Source organism: Cyanistes caeruleus, chromosome 3 (genome assembly GCF_971803275.1).
Source record: "Cyanistes caeruleus chromosome 3, bCyaCae1.hap1.1, whole genome shotgun sequence".
NCBI lineage: Eukaryota > Metazoa > Chordata > Aves > Passeriformes > Paridae > Cyanistes > Cyanistes caeruleus.
Genome location: NC_141703.1, coordinates 24791316 through 24816434, shown reverse-complemented (window position 1 = coordinate 24816434; position 25119 = coordinate 24791316). Strand labels below are relative to the sequence as shown.

The window sequence follows — 25119 nt, the reverse complement described above, 5'->3', positions numbered from 1 at the left end:
ATTTCTAGAGTTTGGTTCTTTTTTTTTTTAAAGCTATGCAAAAATAAGAAATGGGGAAGTTTGTGTTGAGTTTTCAGAAAAGAAGTCTGGTGCATTGAGAACAGCTGTGAGACACCAGGAGAATTGTAGAAAAATGAAGGTGGCTGGATGCAGAGGCTATAGATCGCATCTTCTCCTTGATACCTGACAAAAGTAACTTATGCAATAAGTTATTGCTGCATAGTGGTAGAATCTTCAGAAGAGAAAATACAAGAACTATAAATGCATCTGGAGACCAGGTAAGAATGTAAAGAAACTGTGATTAGAGAGGAAACATGGCATGCACAGAATAAAGATATGCAAATAACTGCTAAATGAGAAGAGAAGAATGAATGAAAGTGAATGAATGAGAAGAATGAAAGTTTCCAGCTATGAGGATAAAGAGAAGAACTGACCAGTGAGGTTGAAATGGAGTTGAAGAACAAGCTCTTGATGTCCTGGAACATGATGAGGGGGAAAAAAAATCACATGTAGTGAGTGAGGTTGTAGCAAAGAAGAAAGTAGCAGCTAGCTCCCAGAAGAAGAGAAGAGTGTGGAGAGATCTCTCCATGTGCTGAGGGCAAGATGCAGATGACTATAAAAGGAAGCAGAAGGTAGTATAATGCAGTTAAAAATGGGCAGGAGACTCATTCCAGCTTAAAGAAGTTACTAAGGCAAGCCAGTGTCTCAGGAGGTCTGTATGTTGATGGCTTGTCACCAGAGCCAATGGTCCTCCACACTGTCGGGTTTTCAGATAGTGATGTATACCCTATAGACAGTATCCTGTAGACTTTTGCAGCAGATGTAGGCAATGGCAGACCACAGATACAATAGAGCTGGCACTGTGGGTGCTTTGTATGTTGTTAATGGTAGGCTCAAGTTACACTTGAATGTAGTAACTTTTTTTCACCCCCACAAAATACTAGTTGAACCTATGACCAGAGGTCAGTGATAAAATAAGATACCTCTGGTTAATTAAAATGGTAGTAGAAACAAAAAAGTCTGTTAAGTTCGTAGGATGCAGTCACACACACTGGTCAGTCACACTGTTTTCACATGCACGAGCACTGAAAGCTAGGCAGTGTGCCTTGGTGATAACTAAAGCAGAAAACTCATCCCACAGATAGTTGGAATGTTTCCTACATGACTATGTAAAGCACAGTGCATGCTTTGCTATCCCCAGTTCCCTCAGCTGTTTATTGAATTGCAATCCAATTCTACTAGTCTTGTCTGATTTGAACTCCTTAAATGATCTTGGTTCCTTATTTAATTTACAAGCACTTTTAGGTGATCATCTAGGGCTTCCACCCACACTTGGGAGCTTTTGGAGCACTATTTCCTGATTTGTATTTTGTTTATTCCTTCCAGCTCGCTGACTGATGCTGTACTCCAAACAGACATAGTCACTGGCTAATGCTTGTGTGAGGACAAGTGTTCCATGGACACTGGATACAAAACACATGCTGAGAAAGATCTGGGAATGCTTGATATTTAAACTAGTAAACTTTTCCTTCCAAACTGACTTCTGGTCATTGGCTACAGACTAACTTCTGGAAAAAGAAAAGGATAGCTTCTGAAAAGGAATCCACCCGAGTCTCTCAGTTTTACCGTAAACCTCCGGTATTCAGTAGAATTTGCATGCATGCTTTCTCATATCTGCCCTGAGGTATGGTATTGTAGCTCATGCTGCCTGCCCTGAAGTTTAGGAAAACTTAAAAATGTCTTATATTGTTGCTGGTGACAGTTGCCCAGGACACCTCAGGCAGCAGCAATGAAGGACAAATGCTGAAAACTGTTTGTCCCAACTGTACTTTGCTCCCTAAATAAATTCTGTGAGTATATCCTGTGATGCCCAGCCCTCTTACATAACTGTATGTGCTGGCTAGAGTCACATCTGTCTCATCAGTGGGCAGTTCTTTCCCCCCAGGATCACCATATAAAATGTACAGGAGGAAAGCCGAAGTGCCAAGCAATGGTCTGTCTGAATCAGCAGCAGATTCAAGAGAATGTTCTATCTACACTGTTTCTGAATATTCTTTTTTTTTTTTTTTCCCCTCAGCGGGTTGTGCCTGCTAATGGTTCTTAGTAGTGTGACTCAGGACCTGCATTTGGCTGCCTGCCTGCTCTAGTTCACTGTAACAGTGCAAAGCAATTACCCTGCTACTTTTCCTGAGGATTTTTTCTGGTTTTTTATCCTTGTCACAACACAGATTGATTCTGGGCTGTTGTACATATTAACATCAGATAATAATGAGTACTTTCTGATTTAGAAAACCATTAATTTCATTTAAATCTATCTTCCCTCTAGCCTCAGCCTATTAAACATTTCTATTGTATGTTGCCTTTGTTGACTGGCCAAAAGAAGTGTTGTCTGGCCTGTCATAAAGAGAAGGGAAAAGAAATACTGCACCCTTACAGGGGATGCAACTTACTATTCATGCAGTCAGTTACCATCACATGACAGTGGTGGCAGATAGTTTTAGGAGGGTTAGACTACCCTCAGCAGCAAGAGCTGTAAACAGGCTGATATCCTTGGTGGGGAGGAAGAAAACATTCTTTTGCTGTATTAAAGTTTTTATTTTAAACAATTAGGATAAATGCAGATAAAGATTTCACCAGTCCTCATTTGTACTCAAAAGCCTTTTTAGCAAAAGAGGAAAAACACTCAGTGTTCTTCAGTTTCTACTTCCTATCTTTGTAAAGGGTAGGTTACTGATACTAAGAAATGAGTAGTGTTTGGAAATGTGATCATCTGTTAGAGCTCGAAATTCAGTGAGTTGAGTTAAGGAATGGAGTTAGTTTGTATTTTTTATCGAAGGGCTTCTGTGTCTTAGTCAGGGATCATTACTAGAAGTATTTTACAAGTGCTTCATATTGTTGAGGTTTAATCCCAGTGGATACCTAAGCACCACGCAGCTGCTTTCTTGTTCCCCCCACACAGTGAGGGGAGGGAGAGAATCAGAAAGGAAGCGTGAGAACTCATGGGTTGAAATAAAGAAAAAGAAATCCTAGAAAATCAAGTGATAAAACATTTTTAAAAACCTCGCAGCCCAAAAAGCTTTGTTGCTCACCACTGCACTGCTCACAACTGCAGTGCTGGAGCAATGACAGCCCCAGTTTTACTTGCTGAGCATGATGTTGTGTGGTGTGGGATAATTCTCTGTTCCATTTGGGTCAGTGGTCCCAGGTGTGCCACATCCCAGCCCACTTTTAGCTAGACATTTGTGCACTAAAAAAACACTTTGCTGGTCACAAATACAAAACATCTTACCAGGTACTATGAAGAACATTAATTCTGTCCCAGCCAAAACACTACACATAGTTGAAAGCTTCCAGTGTAGATATGTGTGTGTGTTTTATTTAAAAATAAATTCCTGCAACTAAGTTGATTTTGGTTGGGTGGGTTATTTTGGGTTTTTTGTTTTGTGTTTTATTTTTTTTCTTTGATAAATGGAAGGAATGTAAAGGTACCAGAGAGTGAAATCAATTAAATCATATCTAGGGACTTGGAATTTGGAGAACAAAGTGGAAATGTGCTCTGAATTCTACTGGGCCATCCTCAAGCCAACAGAATTTGGGTCCCAAAAAGACAGAAGGAGGGAAAATGGAGTAAAAAATGGCTTTAAACTTGTCCTGGGGTGAATTGAAAAAATACCCATACACTAAAGAGGCCTGGGAAGAGAGTTTGAGAAAAGTATTTAATCAGTAGAGGAAATGTCTTTTGAGGTTAAACAGCATAGTGAGGAACTGGAAACTGATTAATCAAGCTGAGATTGCTTTTTTTGGCTTTAATCAATAAATCTAAAGACTCTTCAGCCACGTGAATAAAAAGAGCATGAGGAAGGAAGCTAGATGTTTATTCAGTTAAATGAAATAGAAGTCAAAGGTAATCTAGTCATGACCCCAAGCTAGAGAAGGCTGCCCTTGTCTGTGTGAAAGGGTAGCTGTTCTTTCCAAGGGGAAAGAGGAAGGCATTCAGCAGTGAGTTGCAAAAATTAAGTTTGTCTGTGATGCTTCATGAATCTTTTTTGCCATTTCTTCAAGAGCACAAAATATTTAGTAGCCACAGAACCAGTCAAATGTATTATCTTGAATGCCAAATTATTGTAACTTAATTTTAGTTTCTATTCATTTATTTATTTATAATGGATCCTCTAGATTGTGAGACAAGTTTGGGCTGTTGGTGCAGTGTTGCAACTTGTCCCTAGAGGGACAAGTTCTGCTCTAGTTGTGAAAGGCCAGTACAAGTCATTGATGCTTCCCTTCCTGGAATATTATTGCAAAAGGGATTGTATCAGACTCAAGCACAGATGGGGAGTGTGACCAGTTTAAAGGATTATGAGGTGTTACCAGGGGTATTCACGAATTTATAGAGTTTCTCAAAATAAAAAACTACTTTTTCTCCACATAGCTAGAAAGAGATAGGGAAGAAGTGTCTTACACATAAGAATGTGCTGATGACAGGCTAGACCCTGAACTGTTCTCAGAAGTTTCTTAGAAAAAACTGTTACTTTGTTTTCCTGTTCAGTCACATCCATTCCAGTTGCTGAATCAAAACAGAATTGTTCTGACTCATACAGAGTACTTTTGTTTTCTTCTGTATGCATGGATTTGGATGCATTGAAAAATAAGTAAATTGAAAAGCTATCTTTCAGTGGGAGATATATATATATTTTCCATTTAGTCTAGCTTATAGTCCAGAGAGAATTTCTGAGGAGAGCTAGGAAAGTGTTTCAGTGCAAATATATTTGGCCCCTTAGGAAAATTTCAAAGAGACATAATAGTAGTGATGACTGAAATTTGGGTGCTGTAATTAAAAGGAATGCTATAAAAATTTAAATCTATATATTCTGTAATTTTTTAAGTATTTCTTGAATTCCTTAACTTTGGACACATGGTTTTCTGGGCCAGTGATTGAAAACAGCCCTTCACAAGACATGTATTCTCTTCTGAAATACTAATCTTTTCTGTTTGGTGATGGAAGTGGTAGCTGCTAAAGCTTAGCTTATTTTTCTAACACAGTGCTGGGGAGTCCTTTTGCAAAAGTCTTTTCTCATCCTTTTTGTGTTTCCCCACAGCAATGTTTAATTCAGTTCTCTAGATCTTACTGTGGGGCAGTGTACCAGGTTTATGGGGCATGGGGAGATTATGTTATCTCTGTCACTTGCATGACTGACTAACCCTAAGCTGAACTTCATATTGAGTGATTATCTTTTAACTTAGTGTTGGGCTAGTAGATACTAATGCTGACCAAAAGAGGCAAATCACTTTCTATACTTTCACCACTTTAATGAAAGGGGGGATGGGAGGAAGCTATAACAGAATGATGAATCGAAGACAGCTTTCATGATTGGAAAATTTACTACACAAAGAAATTTTTTTCTGGATAAATTAGCGTTGAATAGATTTCCATGCATGGTAATTCAAAAAATGTTAAAAAATATTGTATCCTCTCTTAAACTGCTCTCCCTTCCTGTTACTTCGGGGGAAGCTATAAATAGGAAAAATTGCATAAACTTCATTGGAAGGCAGTCTTCTATCCATCAGCTACAGACATCTACTTTGGAAGAAGGGCTGTATAACCCTTTTCTAATCTCTAAGGCATTTGCTGCTCTTTTCTGTGTTCAAACTTTGTCAGCTTCAACAATTTTCCTTAGTTTATAAGAAAGTAAACTTTGGTGCCATTATTGTTCCTTGCTGGTTGTGCTAGGTAGTTCACAGTTTGGCTGAATATGTTTCACTGGTAAGCTGGGTTACCCTCAGTGAATTTGTAACTTGTTATAAAGATACTTCACTGTGAAATAAAACTGTCAAGTAGAAAATTGAGGATACATACCTTATAATCCAAAATTAATTTTCAAGTTATACTTACATGGTCTAGAAGATAGGATTGAATTTCTCAAAAGCTTGGCAAACAATTTAAGGTATTTAGTAAAGCCACTGCTTTTAGGTAGTATGATCATATTTTGCATACATTCACATTTCAAGTAGAGCTAAAGTGTAACTAGTCCTGTGGAGTTAGGCATGAACACTGTTGTGTGTAAACTCTGGTGAATCAGTAAAGGTGCTGTGTTAATTTATTAGCTAATGTTGATATTTTAGTAAAGAGAACAAGGAAGCTAAACTGAGGCACATACAGTTAGAACATGTTTAATATCTGGAACAGACTAGTGAAGTCTGTCAAAAGTCTGGAGACAAAGAGAAGGGGGAAGAAAACAAAGTAAAAAAAAAAACCAAAACCAAAAAACCATTGCTACACTGTAGAAGTGTTGAGGATGAATCACATTAACAAACCAGTAACAACATTTACTTGCTACTCCAAGGCAATGTTTCATTACAGATTCTTCTCTGTGATTCTTAATACTGATGGTTAATTGCAAGTATTGAATTTCCTCTCCAGTCTTTACATCATGATGCATGAATTTACCTGCTGCTTGCTTGAATTTGTAAAATTGTTGTAGATCCTCCCTGTTACCTGTAAGACAGTTAATGGGGAGGAGTTGCCTGAAAAGCAGTACTCTGCCCCCAGTATGTCTGCACATTATGTGAAAAAAAATCTAATGATTGGATGTGCTGGTTGAGAATAATGGAATTTAAGTTGATAAAATCAGAAAGACAAATATATAGGATGTGAGTCAATGTGTATGTGTTGGGAGAGATCTGGCCTGTCCCATGAACACTGGGCATACCTGTTACAGTAGAGCTCTGCGTATGTGCTCTCTCCTCCTGCCAAGTACTGATGGTGCAGCACTCAAGGGCTGAGTGGGCCTTGCTGCACCCGAGTTCAAGAGGGCTTGAGCAGTCCAGTGTATTGGGAAATGAAAGTGCTGGAAGAGGAACGTGTTGGAATAATGTGTTACGGTGCTATCTGTTGGGAGGGTTAACCAGTTTTGCTGAATATGAGTCTGCTGATTGCCAAGCTGTTGGATAAGGCTTGAGAGTTAAATGCCTTTAGTGTTACTTCTTGCTGAAAGTCTAATGTACATGACATGCAGACTTTAAAGTAATGATAAAGTACTTGATGTATTTGCTAGCTAATAATAAATGCTGACTTTATGTATCTTCTATCTTAATAAATGTGAATACTGTAATAATGATATTTTATTTTTTAGAAACATTATGCTTGACAAAATGTAGTTTGTCTTTACAGGATTATGTTGGTGAAACTCCAATTCATAAAGCAGCACGATCTGGTAGTATGGATTCCATAAGTGCCCTTGTGGCTCATGGTGCGCAAATAGAGTAAGTGAGGTGATTTTTTTTGTTGTTGATTGTTGTGTGTGTAGCTGACTAACTTAGATTGGTAAACATAGATACTAATTTCAGAAAGAAAAGTCAAAACAGACACGTGATCAAAATAATAATGACAGCTAGACATGTTCAATTGTAATGAAGCCCAAGATATTTTGCATGTCTAGTAATGAAGTTAATTTTCCTTAAATGATACCATTGTGCTACATTAGTGTTGCACGTACATCCGATACATTAAAGTATTTGTCGTGCTTCTGTCAAATGACCCCAAACTGTACACTTTGCTTAGGATGTAGTTATTTTTTACATGAAGTCTACACCTTGCACTGGTGATTAAATATAGAAAACAATGCAAAAGCAACATTATGTGTAAAACAGCAATTCACACACTTCACCATTAGTTTATTACTGTTTGTTAGTGTATTGTGTATTTGCCCTGTTAACTTTTTTCTTTAAAGGTTTATGTACTGCAAAAACATTCAGAAAAGCTCACAAACTTTTGAAACTTACAGCATGGACAAAATGGATGCAGTTTTCACCTAGAAATGTTGAGTATAAGCTCTATGGCTTATAAATAATATCAATACTTTAGCAATTTGTTTTAATTAGAACTAGCTTTATTATCTTAAATGGTAACTAGTTACTGTATTTTAACCTGCACTATGAAACTTTGAAGTTGTAAGTGAAATAAGAATCATGTAGTTAATTTCTTGTTTTACCCTTTGGTTTCCATCTTACTGTTTTTGTAATGCTGCCTTGATAAATCTACCATAAAATTTAACTCTTAGTGGTGTCATAGAGTATTTAGGAAATATATTGCCTTTTAAGTTAATAGTAGCAAACTAATTGTTTTGTATTAAGAGATTTCTTTTTAGAAAAAAGAAATAAGCTGTCTCAGTTATTGACAAACACATGAAATCAGTCTTAAATGTATAATTTCCCATTTTTCACTCACTTTTGGATATTTTTAAGATAAACTTGGAATTAAATTTACTGTGGAATTGAGCAAACCTTAATTATCATCATCAATTAGTATGTAATCTTTTGGTTTTTATTACAAGGTAGCCAACCAAAAGAAAAGTTGTGGAACTGCGTAATGTGAAATGGGTCATATTTGTCTTTGACCAAAGATATTTTTGCAGCAAAAGCAGTGTAGGTCTATAGCAGTTTTAGTGAACAGAAAATAATTTGAATTCTCAATTCTCTAACTTTGAATTCCATCTTTGTTTCAGTAGACTTGTCACAAGTTTTATAGGTTATTAAACATCAGGTCCTATCATGAGAATGGTAAAACCAGGGATGCAAATGCAAAAGGCTTGTGGAGCAACCCAAGTTTAATCATTTAGAGGATAAGGACTTGGCCCTGTCACCTGAGGGAGTTAGCTATTGATTGATAGGGGTAAGGATTTTTTTCCTTAGAATCCAGTTTCCAGGTTCAGTACGTTAAATTAGGCCAAATTCATGTATATGCTTTTGACAGTGATTAATTTTGGGTCATCTGGTTTTGGAAGCTGGCCCTCATTAATGTTTATGTAGATTTCCTGGTTTTTGTAAAAACTTGAAAATGCAGATGCTCTGAAAGTTTTGACTCCATTATTTTATGGCTCCAGTTAGAGGAAATGGAGAAGGATTTTAGCCATATGTTTGAATTTTCATTTGTATATATTAACTGTAATTATAATTGACTGTATAAGACCAAGGCAAGAATTTTATGAAATACAGAACTAAGCACTGGAATTAAACTGCTGATCTGTACTAATGATGAGTAAGTGCTTTTTATCTTTACTGGGATTAGATCTTCTAATCCAGTTTTTTCTTTATTTCTTAGTATAGTTAACAGTACTGAAGTCTAGTTTCATAAGGATGAATTAAATACCCCTTGGGAGTGCAAATAGTCAAATATACTACATTTACATGATATTTATAATATACGTTCAGAATGCCATCATCCCTAGTTTTTTATAGCAAGTAGAACAGGGATGCTAAGATTTCATTATTAAACACTAGTAACCAGTAACGTAATATTGTAATAAATATATCTTTTGTTAATGAGATTGTTAGGATACTGCTATTAAAATGAAGTAACTTGGACTAGAGAAATCTTGTTATGAGTGTTTGCCACATTTCTACTTTATTTCCTCCTTTGGTTATATTGGAAGACAAATAATATGTATAATAGTGAAGTTAAGGATAAAAGTAAGAATTTTAGTAATAATAAAATAGCCTCACTTGAATTTTTCTAGTTTACTAAACTTTACTATATTTCAGGCTTGTTAGTATATTGCTTTTACAGAGAAAGACAGGATGTTGCAGTCTATAAATCTCATTAAGCTGTTGCATTGTTTTCCTAATTGATGAGAGAGAATTTGGGTCTCTATTCCTGTGTAAATTTTTAATAATATTAAAAAATAATAATTGTACCCTAGTGAAAATATTTTGATTTTTTTTGTGGTATTTACCTTCTCATTTTAGCTGAAGCATATTCTGTGCACAGTATGTCCTACAGCCATAAAAATGGTTGCTCCACTAACTATGGTATTCATGGACCCTTGAAGAGGGGGAAGCAGGTGGTCACAATGTCCTCATATGAGTGAAAAGGTTTGCTGTGTAACTGACTTTTTAATGTGGATAGTACCTTTTAAAGTATCCATAATTACTGCTGGATTTTCACTAAAAGGCATATTGATGCAATTTATGTATGGTTAATTGTGTATGATTTATCATGCTGACAGACAAGTGTTCACAGCTCTTTATGGAGGAAAAGCCTTCTTGGTGCCATGTTTTGTTTTGCTCTTTTGAACTGTTATGTAAATGCTGTGTTTTAATGTAGTTACATAGTTTGTATCACAGCATATATAAAAAATAAAAGATTCAGCTCTAAACACAGGACACTGTTGAATTAAAAAGAAGAAGCAGATGCCAGTGTTGATTATCTTGACTTGTTTCATGTCTGTTTGCATGTGGTGCACTTGTGCAGTGTGTCCACTTATTTCTGAATAAAAATTCTTCTGCAGCATTTAAACAATTGTGTATTCCTTAGTGTCTTGATTTAGAGCTAATAGAGAAGTTTGAAATACTGTAATCTGGGATAGAGAGGTGTAACTTTTGGAATGGGGTGTGGCTTGGCATGCACCCATCCAATTGAAGACAAGTTCTTGCTTTTTTAAGGGTTTTATTGATCATGATATTTGAATAGTATTGTAGAAAAGCTTCTTATTTGCCTGATAGAAAACTGCAGGTTTGGGGTAAATTAGGGTTGTATACCATGATGGAATGTTGTGAGACCCCAAAGACATAATTTCCTTTCTAGTTTAATATACTCTGGTCTCAAGGTTTGAGTAGAAGTGACATGCTGGGATAAATAAACCAGTACATCTGTTTCCACCAGATGACAGATTCATACTGTGATGTTTATCTAGTTTAGGCAGACACTTCAGCCACTTTCTTGTTAAAGCTGTCTGGCATTCATCTGAGTGTATAAATTCAATGCCGGAAATTGCTGATATTAAGTTTTTCAGCAAGACCTTTATTCTCATTCCTTGACAGGGACTTACTTAAATTTATCTTTTCTTTTCAAACTCATGTGTCACAAACTGCATTGTGTTGTTTAAAAAGGCAATATTGATACCTTTTTTCTTCTTCTCAACTACTCTCAATCCTCCATCGCAGGAATCTGTCTGCTGTAATTTTTTTTAGTGCTGCTGGATTAGTCCTTTGTGAAATCCTTGCATTTGTTTCACGTGACCACTCTTGTGATATCTCAGCTTTTATTCTTCTCATTTGTACTTTTGAGTTTTCTTGACTGAAAATCAGTCACCTCTAGTGAAGAGGCAGAAGAGTAGTAATGTGTGTTTTCATGACAAAACAGAAGTCAGCCATTCCTTTGTGATGCAAATGCTCAGTTCAGTTTCAGTCTGGAGGGGAAGCTTACATGGCTTGTTCTCTTGAAGGATCTTGGGGATCAGAAATCTCCTTAGTTAATGGGTATCTTCTTAATTTTATAAAATCTTAGGACCTACTTGCAGGTTTTTAATGTGAGCTTGTTTTTTCTTGCCTAGCTAACTTAACTACCAAACTAAATATTGAACTGCATTGGTCCATTTTTGGTGTTAACGTACTTGTGAAGTGCCACAACTATGTCACCTTTTCACTTCAGAAGCTGTATTACAGCATAGGTTCAGTGTAGAAGAGCCAGCATCCTACTTTCCTACAGTCATTAGATTAACCTCATATTGAAAGTAATGCTTCAGGATCTTACTGATCATTTGGATTTAGGTGCTTTTTCAACAGAGAAGTTCTTATCTGTTAATTAGTATATTAATGCTTATATAATCTGGTACTTTCCAAACTTGGACCACTTCATACACACCCTTTTTATAAACCTGATTGCCTCCATATACAAGTTAAACTGCTGGATTAATTGCTGTTGTTGCATTATTAGACTGCTACATAATTAAGGAAAAATATATGGCAGTTCTTGTTTATTGTATGTAACAAGCATTTTAGGGACCATCTCTGTAGTATTCTTGTCGTGACCATTTTTCAGTATAGAGGATACATGTGTCGGAATTTATTCTGCCTTTCCCATTTTATATAAATCCTTACAGAAAGGCAAATTCAAAGTGGCATGTCCATTTCAGTGGTGAAACACTTAATTCTCCTTCAAAAAAGCTGCAAGTAAAGCTTGGTAATTTCTTCCATGTTTGGTTTCCTGTTTGGTTGCTATGGTTGTAGCAGTACTTGAGGTGGTTTTGTAGGAGCTTGTGATTATGAATTTGGGTTTAGTCTGGACAAAAGATTTGTAAATACCAAAGCAGAATATATATACATGGGTAACTGATAAAAAATGATAGGCTCAGTCTTAGGGTAAACCAGTGTGGAAAAACATAGTTTTCAGAGTTACTGACGCTTCTAATAATTGCAGGAAGCGGAGGCAAACTCATACCACTGAATTCCTGTTCAGTTTGATTGCAGATTATTCTTAGTGGGGGTGGAATAACAACCGTGATTACTGACATCAGTTGGAAAACAGCAGAATATGAGAGGTTGTGCTTTTCATGAATAAAGTAAAATCCATCATTAAAGCAATGATACTTAGGACCTTTCTGAAACATGAAGAGGAAACTCACTAGATACATGTGAGCTTGAAAGGTTAGCTTATTCCTTAGTGGGAAGCCTTATAGCACTGGTTTCTTGACTTTTCTTCAGTCCAAGAGAGCTGGGTAAAGAATATGGGAGTATTACCAATATTTTATATGCAGGTGGTCAAGATTTCTGACAGGAATGTTTGGGGTTTTTTGTTGGGATTGATCTGCCTTCACGTAAGATATTGTGCTAATGTTCACGTTAATGTGTGCAGTTTCCCTTAAGATATTTATTTATTTATTTATTACCCTGCAAGATAAGCTATTCTGTTGTTATTCTGTCTACAGAAACCTAGGTGTAGTTAAGTCAGGTGGAGAAACCAAAGTGTTATGGAGCTTGGCCAGAGTTAAATACAGTGAAAGAAACAATTATATCCCAAATACAGTAGTTTACTAGTTCTGATGGTTAGTCCAGATGTCAGTGGTGGTGATCTTTAGAGGTGCTATGCTTGATCTGGCAATAGTTTTTGACTAGATATGTGATGAGAGGATTGTTTATTGCAATGTCTGTTTTAGTCTACTGTGTTGATTTGGGTTTTGTTTTCTGTTCTGGTTCGTGCATATTCAGTAAAGCTGTTTATAGACCAACTATGTACATAGTAGCCTCTGGACAAAAAAAACCAGGAGGTAGTTATGGTGTGGCCCAGAACATTTTCAGGTTGGTCAGAAAAGTTTTCTAATGTCTGTCGTGCACTACTGGTTACAAGATGTATGTCATGGCATGGAGGCTTAGCAAACCATGGAAAAACTTTAGTAATTATAACTTAGGGAAAATACTACTCTTCAGCTTCATTCCGTTTTGCTTGATTGAGCTCATTGTGATAGATAAATTTTCTTATAAAGGGAGAAGAATCTAAGTTGGAAAAACTTTTTCGTAAAGCTAATTTAAACTGGTTTTATGCACTTCAGCAGTTCCTTAATCCAAAAGATTTTGTCTGCTAGAGTGAACATATAAAATTATTTTTGACACCAAAAAAAAAATAATTATGTAGTAGTTTCATAGTGTCCCTATTATGGGAAAATAATGAAACCATCTACTACCTATAGTCCTTTAATTCTTTTTCCCTGCTTTTGGCACAAAAATACCTCTTTAGTTTTATTTCCAATCTTCCACTGTCCATGCTTTTTGTGCTGAACAGCTTGAACTTTCAGGTTTGGCACATTTGAGAGAAACTTGCTTCCATCATTTCTCTTAATTCTAAACTATCTTTGGGTTTCAGTTGCTATGTTGAGGAGAAATAGTTCCATTTTATTTGCTGCTAGAGTCATCTTGGTAGAAATCTGTGTTGCAAGATTGTTTTATCTTTTCAAGTCAGAATTTGCTCTGAACCTGTCCTCAGTACTTTCCCATTACACTTTCTTCATTGTTAGCAATTTTATTTGCAATTCTTGCTCGTGTTTCTAGAAACATGAAAGCAACAGCAGTGATAGTTCTCATTGTCATAAGGTTGGCTAAGTAACTCTTACATTCTCTTCGTGTTTAAAGTGGCTGCAGTAGTATAAAGATGCTTATTTGGAATTTAATTTCACTTGTGATCTAGAAAATACTTTCATTTTAGTAGGAAAGGTCTTTTCTGTTACGCTGTATTGCAATCAGATTGTTGTTTCAGGAGTTACCATAGTCTTTCATACCTTCCCTTTGTGAATTGTTTTTAGGAATCATTTCTTAAATAATGAGATACAAATTTTAAAATATTGTTCTTGCTACCAAGCCAAGTCAGGCCTATATTGTTCAGGGAAAAGTTTACTTGGAAATGTGAATAGTTTGTACCAAAGGGTACTGAAAATGAAGTGTACTGCTTGAAGTCTTTTGTAAAGCATAGAAAAGGGAATACAAATAAAACAAAAAATCCTGATAGTGGAGTTCGTGGTAATTGCAACATTGCCTACCACGGTTAATGAATCCTTTCTTCTGCCAATATTTTCTCAGTCAGGAGTTGAAAGTATTTAGGAGCTAATTATAGATACAAAATTCATAGTGAACCTTAATTTTCAAATGGAGAAAGTGGCTTCACAAAGCAGAGTCCTTCTGTCCATTATATTCCTCTTGTTATGATTTTGGATGATGTTCACAAGAACTCTACCACTGGTTTTAAAAGTGTAAAATAATTTCAGCTGCCAAATGCTTTGTTGTGAAATAAAAACTTGGCACCAACTTGTGCTTTTGTAGATGCCCAGTGTGTAATTCTAGCATGAATTTGTATAGCTGCCCCAGCAGTGACACACATCTGTTCAGTTAAGATTATTTTTCTCCTGGTATCTGGAAAAAAAAAGTTTGAAACAATTTAATAACTTCTGTATTTGGACACCAAAGGGTTAAAACACTTAAAGTTTAGTATTTTAAAATAATTTTGCTTTAGAAATTTTAGACTAGTATACTACTGTTTATATAGGAAACAGTTTTTCTCACTGTGGGCGTTTTAGTGTTCTGATCTTTTTTTCTCTTTCTTCTTTTGTTTTGTTTTAATCCTTGTATCTGCTAATTTTTGTATAGGAATAGCTACTAATTCTTTTGAGATATAGCCTACTAAATTTAAAGTAATTGAAGCCATGAGTTGACTGGTAACTTTAATCCATTCTATATAAATTTCAGTGAAGAACTGAAAAATTGGTTTCAGGATGAAAGTTATAATGCTTTTAAAGGCATAAAAGGCTTAGTATCTTGTTGTTAAGGTGGTCACATGATAATGGCTTACATATTGAATAATGTGCTACAGCACTTTATGTATGTTAATGTACTTTTAATCTTAATGTTGCCTGCAAATATGTGATCCCTTATGATATAAGTTTCCTGTTTATGCACCATTGCCCGTTTAAATCAAACAGAAGATTCTGAAACTGTAAAAACTACACATGTCAATGTTTTACAGCTACGTAATTCGAATTGACTTGATTTTTTCAAGTAATCCTAGAAAGGGGGAGCATTCCATATAGAAACTGCTGAAACTGCCACAGGTGCTTCTCCGAAAACCTTACAGTTGTGGCATTGAATGTTCAGTATCGCTTCCTTTCTGCACACAAGGCATACTGTTGAGGTATTTGTTGCGGTGATTGGTTTTAATGCTAATCTAGGAATTCAGATATAGAATCTATAGATTTGCATGCTTTGCTTACCCTAATTTACAATTATCTACATTTTTATTTGTAAACTAACAATAGATAACTTGAGATCAGTAATTTTTAACAGATATTACATTGATATACAAAAACTGTGGTTTATTTTCTTAGATTGTCGCATGGCATTAACAAAAACACAGTAAGATGTAGGTGCTGTAATCACGATTTCAAATTAAACATTTAGGAGATTCCTTTTTTACATATATGATTTTCAAAGATATTTATTGCTGACTTTTTGTATAGCAAATGTTTGTTTTGTTTTTCAAGGTATGTGACATTATAAGTTAAAGATAGTGTCTTCTATGGTATTTCTATGTTAAAAAGACATAGAAATCTACTTGGGGTTTTTTTCCACCAACGAATATGAAAAATGAACAATTAAAGCAACTTGGAACCAATTTTTTGAAGTAAACTCAATAGCATTTATAATCAATGTGAGAAGCACAAGTCTTTGTTTTCTTTCTACAGATCTTTTGAAGAATTAATTCTATAAGTTACACTGAAGTAAATCTTTCTTGCACAAAGTCATATTTAAAGAATTCTAAATTTTGGGTGGTTTGGGTTTTGTTTTTTTACTTTCCATGGTTTAGTCATAGTGGAAGCATCTTGAATATTTTTTAAAAGCTTGCCTCAATTTGTTTCCTTCCTTTAGTAAACTTCTTAAATTAGTTTGAAATAATAAAAATTTCCTCCTAAATAAAGCTAAACTGAAAGCTAACTTCATGTTTCTGTACACCAATCTTGTTTGGCCAGATAATGCATTTGTCTCTTGGTTTTGAGCAACAATTGAATTACACTCACAGACAACATTTTTGAAAAAGCATTTCAGCAGAAGAAAATACCTAAACTCGTGCTTCATGGGTGTCCTCTTTATAGCTCTTTTAATTGGATACCAGGACTCTCGATGAACGGGGCATTTAGAATGGGAGTTCAGATGATGTCAACCCAGAGGGAGAAAAATGGATGCTAAAAAAAGTCCTCTTCATGCCAAGATCAGTCAGTTTTGAAGACTGCCTGTGGACGTCACTTGATGGAAGAAGAAAAACATGTTATAAGAGAGTTGTTTTAAGCACTGTAGGTCTGTGAATAAATGTATATGCAAAAGTCAGAGCGTTAACTCAATATATCAGTGTGCATTTTGAGTTCATTTATAAAACACCTGTCACTACAGAAGAATGCAAGTGTCATATATCAAGAAACTTCAATATCACCTACTCATCCATATTCAGACTTTCAATGTCTTTTCTCACAAATTTTTTTCTATTTAGAATGACTTTATAATATGAAAATGTATCTTTCCATACATTCGGCTTTCTTCTATTACATTGGAGTTAGTATCTTCTACGTCTGTATTTTGAAAAAAAATGAGATGTTTTTATTCCCAGCTCCTGGATTTTAGCCTACAAGATGGCTGAGGGTAAATAATACCATACTTCATTATTTTAATTTGTTTCTAGTAATAAGAATTACATGGAAACAGTGAATAAAGTATATAGCAAAAAAATTACTACTAAGTGAAAAAAACTGAACAGGACTCAGTCATTTTTCAGATACTTGAATTGCCTTGGAAATGATGCAAGATATGTGTTTTCTAAATATGGAGCGAATTGACTTTCTAATGACTGCCTTTAGCCCTGGGCAATGTTAAGGAAAGAATTTTTCTCCTGTTCGTCAGTTCATGCCTTCATGTATGTTCCTGTCTAGAGCAGGTGCCAAAAAAGGAATTCTATTTTCCGAGCTTTTGTTTTCAGTGTCCTTTCTTCAGTTTTTCCACCTGTTCCTGTAGCTAGATTCACCTTCAGTGTTGTCTTTAGTTTTTGACTTTTTTTCTTTTTTGCTGAAGAGAGAAGAAGTTACGTTTTTGGAGCACTGCTCTCTGATTTGATGGTAACTAGACCAACCTTTAGAAAATACTGCACCAAGTCAATGAATACTGTTTAATAAAGGCTGGCTTAATGTAAACCACATGTCACATTCCAAAACTTATTCTGATTTTCTGACTTAGGTCTTCCTTCTATCCCTCCATGCCTTCCTTGCTGCTGGCTTCTTCCTTCATAATGAATTCATTTGAAAAATGCAGTGTTTGGAACCTGCTGTTTGTCTTGTTTCAGCTATAAGCCTAGCCTAAAGATGAACCTTGAAAAGAAACATAAGCTTGACCTTAAGTTTGGCATCTTGTCACAAAAGAATTTTTTTAAAAAGAAAAAAATGCCAATAAAAACAAATACCCCTACAAAACAAAATGTACTGCTAGAAATTTCTGTACTCATTTTTTCAATTCTGAGTAATGTAGTTGCAGAAATAGACCTGTCATATTTGCTGTATGATTAACAGGAACAAAAGGACCATTTGCACGAAGATTTAATTATTAGTGTGTTCCAAGCTTCTTGGAGTTTCTACTCTTTCAAGGTGTTCAGGATAAAAGATCAAAGCTGGTACCAAAGGGATTTTTAACTTACTAAAAAAAGCAGGAGATGGGTGGAAAAGAAGATTTATGTTTTTTTTCAAGACCCATGACATTGAGGTAGTTCTGTCCATGTTGTCCACTGCTTTACTTTTTTTATCAGTGTTTTTCTTTCACGACCTAGGTCTTGAAGTTACTTTCAGTTATAATATCCTTTACCAATCCTTCTTCTTTATATCTTTATGTCAGCAGAATTTTCTGCTTGTTGATTTTTCTTCCAGTTTTTTAGCCACACGTTCCTTGTCACATGGCTACATTTTGTAGCCAAATTAATCACATACTATTCTTCCTCCTTTTCACTTGGTAGTCAGTTCATAATTTGAGTTCATAACATTAAGTTCATAAGTTCATATAATTTGAGTTCATAACAAAGGGCTGCCATAGGGATTGCACATAAGAGGCTGAACTGCTCTTATGTGTGGTTTGGACAGTGAATCATTTCTATTTTCATTCGTATAATCTAGTCTGTCTACAGTAATGACACTTGAATTCTTAGCTCCTGGGATAAGCTGAGGCAGACACTTCACTGTCAGACATGGGCAGCAGATTTAGTATTAGATGTGTTCCTTGTTCCTTGTAATTACAACTTTAACAGGACAGCTCCACTCTGAGTTCAGATTAACGCTTTTAAATAATTCTCTAGTAGATATCTAGCTTTTTAATTCATTCAAGTACTCCAGGGTTTCTGGAAGGACTGTGTTACACTGGTTTTCTGTTACAGACTCAGAATCCTTACAGCAATTGACAATATTTCTAAATAATTTTGAAACTACATAAGCTCTTCCAGTTTGCTAAATTTCCATTATATCTGTTAAGAGCATTTTCTTTCTGGTTTTGTTCATACTTATATTAGCACTTTATTTTTTATTTCTTGGATTTTGTTCTGGTAGGCTAATAAAGCACAGCTAGCTTTTGCTGCCTTTTGTGTTCCCACTGACAGATTTTTTTCCACCTAGAGAAGGCTAGAGAAATTTGCTGAAAAAGTAGGTCTTTTTTATCTTTCTAGCGTGTTTCTGAGAAAGTGACAAGGTTTCTGCAGAATTTGTCAGCTTTTCCTTTTCTCCTTCCTGTTAATGCTAGAATGCAAGCCAGTGTAATAGAAATTTGAAAGTATATGAAAGTCCAGGAATAGTCAGGCCTTGATTAAAATCATGGACATGGACAACTGGATATAGAAAAGATACTCAAATTAGTGTTCCTACAGTAAGTGAGCAGAGAGAACAGCTGTGTTAATCTTCCATGACATTTGATCAAACAGTTTCTAGTCATCCAGAACTTAAAATCTCTTATTTCGTTGAACTTTTTTTTTTCTTTTCATTACTAACTTGATAGGCTAAATTCAGATTCACACCCTTAAGGAGAGGTGTTTCTAAACTTCAGAAGCAAGAATCTTAAATCCAATAGGCTTGAGTCCCTTGAAAACCTATGCAGTGCTTCCAGAATATTTCTGTAAAACAAGCACATCTTTGTCTACCTGATTTGTTTTTTTTAAAAAGAATTTGATTTGTTCAGGAAGAGGTAGGAATGGGATAGATCTTTAAATATCAAAAGTCATTACCTTTTAAAATTTTGCAAATTCTAACTCCTATTTATTTTGTTTCTGGGAAATGTAATTTTTCTTTCCCAGAAAATTCAGTTGTGTAGCTTTACACATTTTGATCTGAGTTTATAAATCTCCAAATGCCTCTTGCATCTTACATTGATGATCCTTTGGAAAATGGTGACTTAATTGCAGTCTCTTACAGTCGATTTTGGAAAGCACTTAGTGTTCAGTAGTACTTGCTAAGAAATAGAATTACTGATTCGTTGAATTCTGTTAAATTAGGTGGCCATTCGGTACCCCATTGATTTTGTCATTTTTATCTTTCTATAACTTCATTTATTTTGCTCTTGCTTAGATTTCTTTTACTGTTCTTTTGGGGCTTGGAAATTTAAAGAAGGTATCAAGAGAACTGAGTTTTCTTCTTGAACAGAACAGATTTGTTAAAATTTCTCTTTCCTAAGCTGTAGTTTCATCATTCTACATCCTTATGCTACACAAGTAAATCAGAATTACTAAAGAAGTGTCAAATTGCTTGCTTAGCAGCAGCTTAAACAGGTCATCTAGTGCAGCAGGGATTGATAGAAGAATGTCTGATATCATGGGTACCTCTTAAAATGAGGGGAAAAGAACCATCTCAAGATTCAGCAGCCTTTATATGCTAAAACTTAATCCTGATGCTAGCTTTAATTATCCTTTGTTCATATTAATCACATTCATATACTGCCTACACTGGATGCACAGAACAGATTCTTCACTTAGCAGCTCACTTGTAGGTATTCAAAACTAATACCACCTCGAAGTTTCGTTTCTTTTTACTAACTCGGTTTTTCAGTATTCTGAAGTCTTACTTTCTAGAGCATTCTTGACTGCTGTTCTGTGAATTTTCACTAGTAGTCCAAGTAAATAATGACTTAAAATAGTGTAGTATGGAATTAAATCAACCCTGGTTTAGGTTATGGGTTTTGTGATCCTGTAGTATTTTGACTTATCCATTTATGGAAATAGTCTTGCTGTAATAGTTTCTAAAGGTTTTCTTATATCAAGTAAATTACAGTGATCTAAGAAGCAAATCTGGACTTTGTTCTTTATATTCGTCTCATGAGCTGGAGTTTCAAGAGAATCAGGTCTATTAATCTTCTGAATTCTTACTCTGTTAGCTGGTCTGTTTCTAGATTTTTAAGTAATGGACTCGTCTAAATGACTGAATCCAAGAAACAAAAATTCTATTTTTCTGACTAATTACATCTGTCTGGAAAAATATTAGGAAAGATTAATTGGTATCTTTTGCATCATCATCTATTTTTGTCACTCCTGGCCTTCTTATCTCCACTTTCATGCTCTTCCTCGTGAAGTTATCCTAAATTGCTGAGCACAAGACATCCTGTGTATTTGTGCAAATGCATGTGATACAGCACTTTTTCAAATTAAACCTCTGCATATCCTCCCGGGTTTCCTTCCCAACCTCCTTGATGTGCTAGAATATGAAAAATCCAGTGTCATTCTCTTGTGCACAGAAAAGTCTTGGTTGAAATTACCAAAGCAAGTCCCAGTACTTATGATGTCACACACTTTGAAATGAGAAACAAACCAGAAACAAAAGTATAAGCAAAGCATAACTAAGTATAGCATCTTTTTCTACCTTTTACTATATATGTATATATTTTGTTGTTAGGAAAAATAGTGATGTTGTTGTTACCTTAGAAACCAGAATGCCATGGACAATTGCCAAGTCATGTTAAGTTTGTTTTGAGTATTTGATTTTTTGCTCAAGTTAAAGCAATAGATTGCAGAATAAACTGCAGAAGATGATAAAATACAGCACTTAAATTAGTCTGAAGTTAATGTAAAGATCAGCTACTTCAGACTTTTAGAATAAAGCATTTTGAGAAGTTTAAATAGGAAGATGGTTTAAGGCACAGAGTATATTGATTTTATTTAAAAGTGTATTGTCTCCCAAATTTTGCTTAGAAGTGAGATATATGTGCAAAGAGATAAGATAGTTATAAAACTAAGATTGATAACTAATTTCTTAATTGAAAATTTGCTAAGTGTATGTTTTCTCTCATCACCAGCAGATAGATAGTCAGTAAGGGCAGCAGCAGCAGCCAGCTGGCCTGATGAATGAGTGTAATCCAGTTTCTTTGTATTGTACAGCTTGAGAAATGCCAGTGGCCTGACAGCAGCAGACCTTGCACATACCCAGGGCTTCCAAGAATGTGCCCAGTTTCTCTTGAACCTCCAGAACTGTCACCTGAATCGTTTCTATAGCAATGGCACCTTAAATGGGGTTCATCAGAGTGCAGGTCCCAATCCATTCAGTGGTGGGACAAGTCGAAAGAGATCCTTTGAAGATACGGAGTCTGCTGGAGTAAAGAAGGCTAGAACAGAAGGTGAGACCCCAGAGGTAAAAGGGATGGGTTGATACTGTTGCTGAGAGAAGAAAATAAACATTTTAAAGTCTTTTGGATGTTGAGTATTATTGACAAACTCACATATCTAAATTACATACTAATACAGGAAGCATATTAATAGTTATTCCATACCACAAGATCCCAGTTCCTCCTATAACTTCATCTTGGCGTGTTCAGAAATTTCTATTTCCAGAGGGTGCTAAAGCTTCATGATGCTGAGAAAAATTATGCAGAGGAGTAGGAGCTAAATTAGCTTCTACTCCATCCTCAGTTTCTTCAGCTTCAGGAGGACCAAGTGACATCCCATTGATTCACAGAGATGGCTGGATGTTCTCAGGGTAATTTTCCATTCAGGGATTAATTCACAGTTCAAAAACTGCTGCTTAAGGTGGATGGAAGAAATTGAATGCTGAAGGCTTTCGCAAATCAAGAGGGGTTATGTCTGTAAATTAACAAGTTTCCTAAGTTTCCAGGGGAAACTGCTATCTTACACAGGGGTGTAAGACCAGAATGAATCTTAAGGTTTCCTATCCAGCCTTGTATGTTGAGGGTACTGCTGCTTTGACAGCAATGATAGAATAGTACAACCTAAAGATATTTTTTGGTAGCTCTGTGTAGAAATCTATTTTTAGAAACACTTTGAGTAACATGATTGAGGACAATTGCCTCTTCCATTCTATTGGTCATCCCACTAAATTCTTACTGAAAACAAGGGAGTAATTCTGCACTTAAACCTCCTTTTTCCTTGTGATGCTAAAGGATGTTTTTCTTTAGTGTCAGGAAAAGGGCTTCATTCTTCATTGAAAACGCTTTATTCAGTTTAAGTTCATGTTCTAATGTAAGTGACTTTCAGTGAGCCAAAGAGAAAGGGCTTAAACATTGCTTAATTCCAGATAGCAAGGGTGGAATGGAGACCTAAATCATGTTTCTAAATATGACATAGGCAACATAAATCACATCAATATCAACACTACAATTTGTTCAGTACTTGCTGTCCAAACACCACCTATACATACCAGGATCAGAGACTTTAACTGGATACTTCATGGCCAATCATAAACAGAATATGTTGCTTCACATAGCTGGTCTAAATGATAAATTTCATTATGGAGAGGAGTTGCTGTGCAGTTAAATAAAAGACTTCAGAAATAAATATTTCCTAAGTAGCTAAATAGAATAGGAAAACTTGCTCAGTACACAAGTGTCTATAACAACTGCAGAAAGATGTTTTCAGTTCATTGATCTGCTACCAACAGGCTCTGCTTGAAGTCAACTTACCTTGCATTTTGAAGAGCTGCTCTATCTGAGTGTTCCTAAGCAGCTGTCTCTTTCAGAATATGCCCCAGACTAGTCAATAGGCAGCATTTCCCCACAATGTGGGGGAATGGCATTGTATCTGCATTACCTTTCACTGTACAGAGTTGGTCCAGTATCTAAGTTAGATTGAGCAAATAAACACAGTGCTTGAAGTGAACAGGTGCTCCTGAGCAATTACAGAAATGTTGGAAAGGCAATCCGAGTAATTTTTTAAACTATGAACAATATGAATTTTTAAGACCTTCACAAACAAATGGAAAAGCTTTGGTGCTTTTGCTTGAAGGTTTTTGGAGTAACTAAGAGATGCATTGCAGCTGTGGGAGCTGCAGTTTCTAATCTGACATGTTTGCCCTCAAAGACATCAAGCATCAGTAATAACTATTGCATCGATGTAAAAAGTCTCTTGCACTGGGAATGAGTCAGTGTTCCTGAGGCATTTTGGTAAACAACAGAGCTGAGCAATGAGTTATCAGTACATCTTTGTGCTTAGCTGGCTTTTTTACAGAACAAGCCCAATTTTGTGTTAATTTTAAATCCTTACTAAAATCACACTGGTCTGTTGTCCTTTAAAGACTATTTGCACAGCAGATTCCAGATGTTCAGAGAGTGAAGCCAGCCTGTATTTTCAGGGAAAAGTCATGTTTTGATGGCCATACCACAAATTTGAACAATCACTGCTTTGAAACTACTTGCTGAGACAGCGTATGTCCCTTAAAAGAACCTGTGAGCAGTGGAGTTGAGAGAAGATAAATGCTTAAGGTGTGCTTTGCCCTGGAATAACTAAACTGGGCAGTGGATGGGGTTTACTTGTAATTGTGTATATGCACACAGGTGTATCTGCTAGCAGGTACATAGTATTAAAGCCTTAAATGTCAAAATTAGGTAATGCTGATACATGATAACACTGTGATAGAAACTAATTACTCAAGGGTAATTAACATAAGTAAATTGGTGACCACTTTCAGAATATATGCCAAATAATTTCTAATTTTTACTTAGAAACATAAAACTGGATTTTATGTCCATTTTTCTGGAATCAGTTCTAGGAATTTCATCCTGCTTCATGGGAAGGTCAGCAGAGGATGGTGCACAGGTTCAAAGATGCTGATGATGCACACTGGGCCAACTGGTCACACAGCTGTGTTCATGTCAGTCATCATCCTGGCCCCTGTAGTCCAGCCCTCAGCAGGTTGCCTTGTGCTCTGTGATGGGTGTGCTGCTTACAACCAGTGTCTTGGTGTCACGAGTCTCAGCACATGCTTTAGGTGTTCTGTGTGAGGTATGATGGAGGCCATTCCTGAAACTGGACCCTGGAATTGGCCAACATGAAACTGCACCTAGATATTACTCAAGATGATTTTAAAAAGTTCCATCCTGATTTAGAGTAATTTGAAGCCTTCTGATCCAAGGGCCATGATGTCATTTAAGCCCTCAGTGGTCTGCTTGGCCCTGGAACATTTCAGGGCATAAGCTCCTTTAAAAACGAGTGGTTTATGAAAATTTTGGTTGTGCCCAAGGTAATGGAAGCTGAACTGAAATCTGCCAAAACAGGCATTTATAACATAATATTAAGAGTGTGTGGAGTGAGTGTAGAAAAGTGTGTTAATGTCAGTGTTTGAGCAGGGCAGGGCCTGCTGGAATAGTAGTGGAGCAGTGATCTGGTACTTTGGTACAAGAAGTAGTAGTGAAGTCAAGCTCCTCTTGCTTATTAAAGCATTCCCCCCAGCAGTCTAACCACTTGGCAGCTTCTGTCAGAAGACAGTTCTGCTTATTCAGCTCTTGAAGAGATCCCTGGAGCAGTTGGTGTGGATATGGGTGGATTACTGGGACCTGGCCCTTGGGAATGAAAAAGGG

General features: G+C 35.9%; 1 protein-coding gene across 3 annotated transcripts in view; it reads left to right on the top strand.

The window, feature by feature from the left end:
- Positions 1-25119, top strand: part of ANKRD10 (ankyrin repeat domain 10) — a 37412-nt gene that overhangs the window by 7386 nt on the left and 4907 nt on the right. For all 3 annotated transcript variants that reach the window (XM_086880191.1, XM_023918289.2, XM_023918290.2), the window contains exons 3-4: positions 7169-7260; positions 21692-21927. In XM_086880191.1, coding sequence (XP_086736317.1) covers positions 7169-7260; positions 21692-21927 — 328 coding nt within the window. The remainder of the gene's footprint in view (positions 1-7168; positions 7261-21691; positions 21928-25119) is intronic.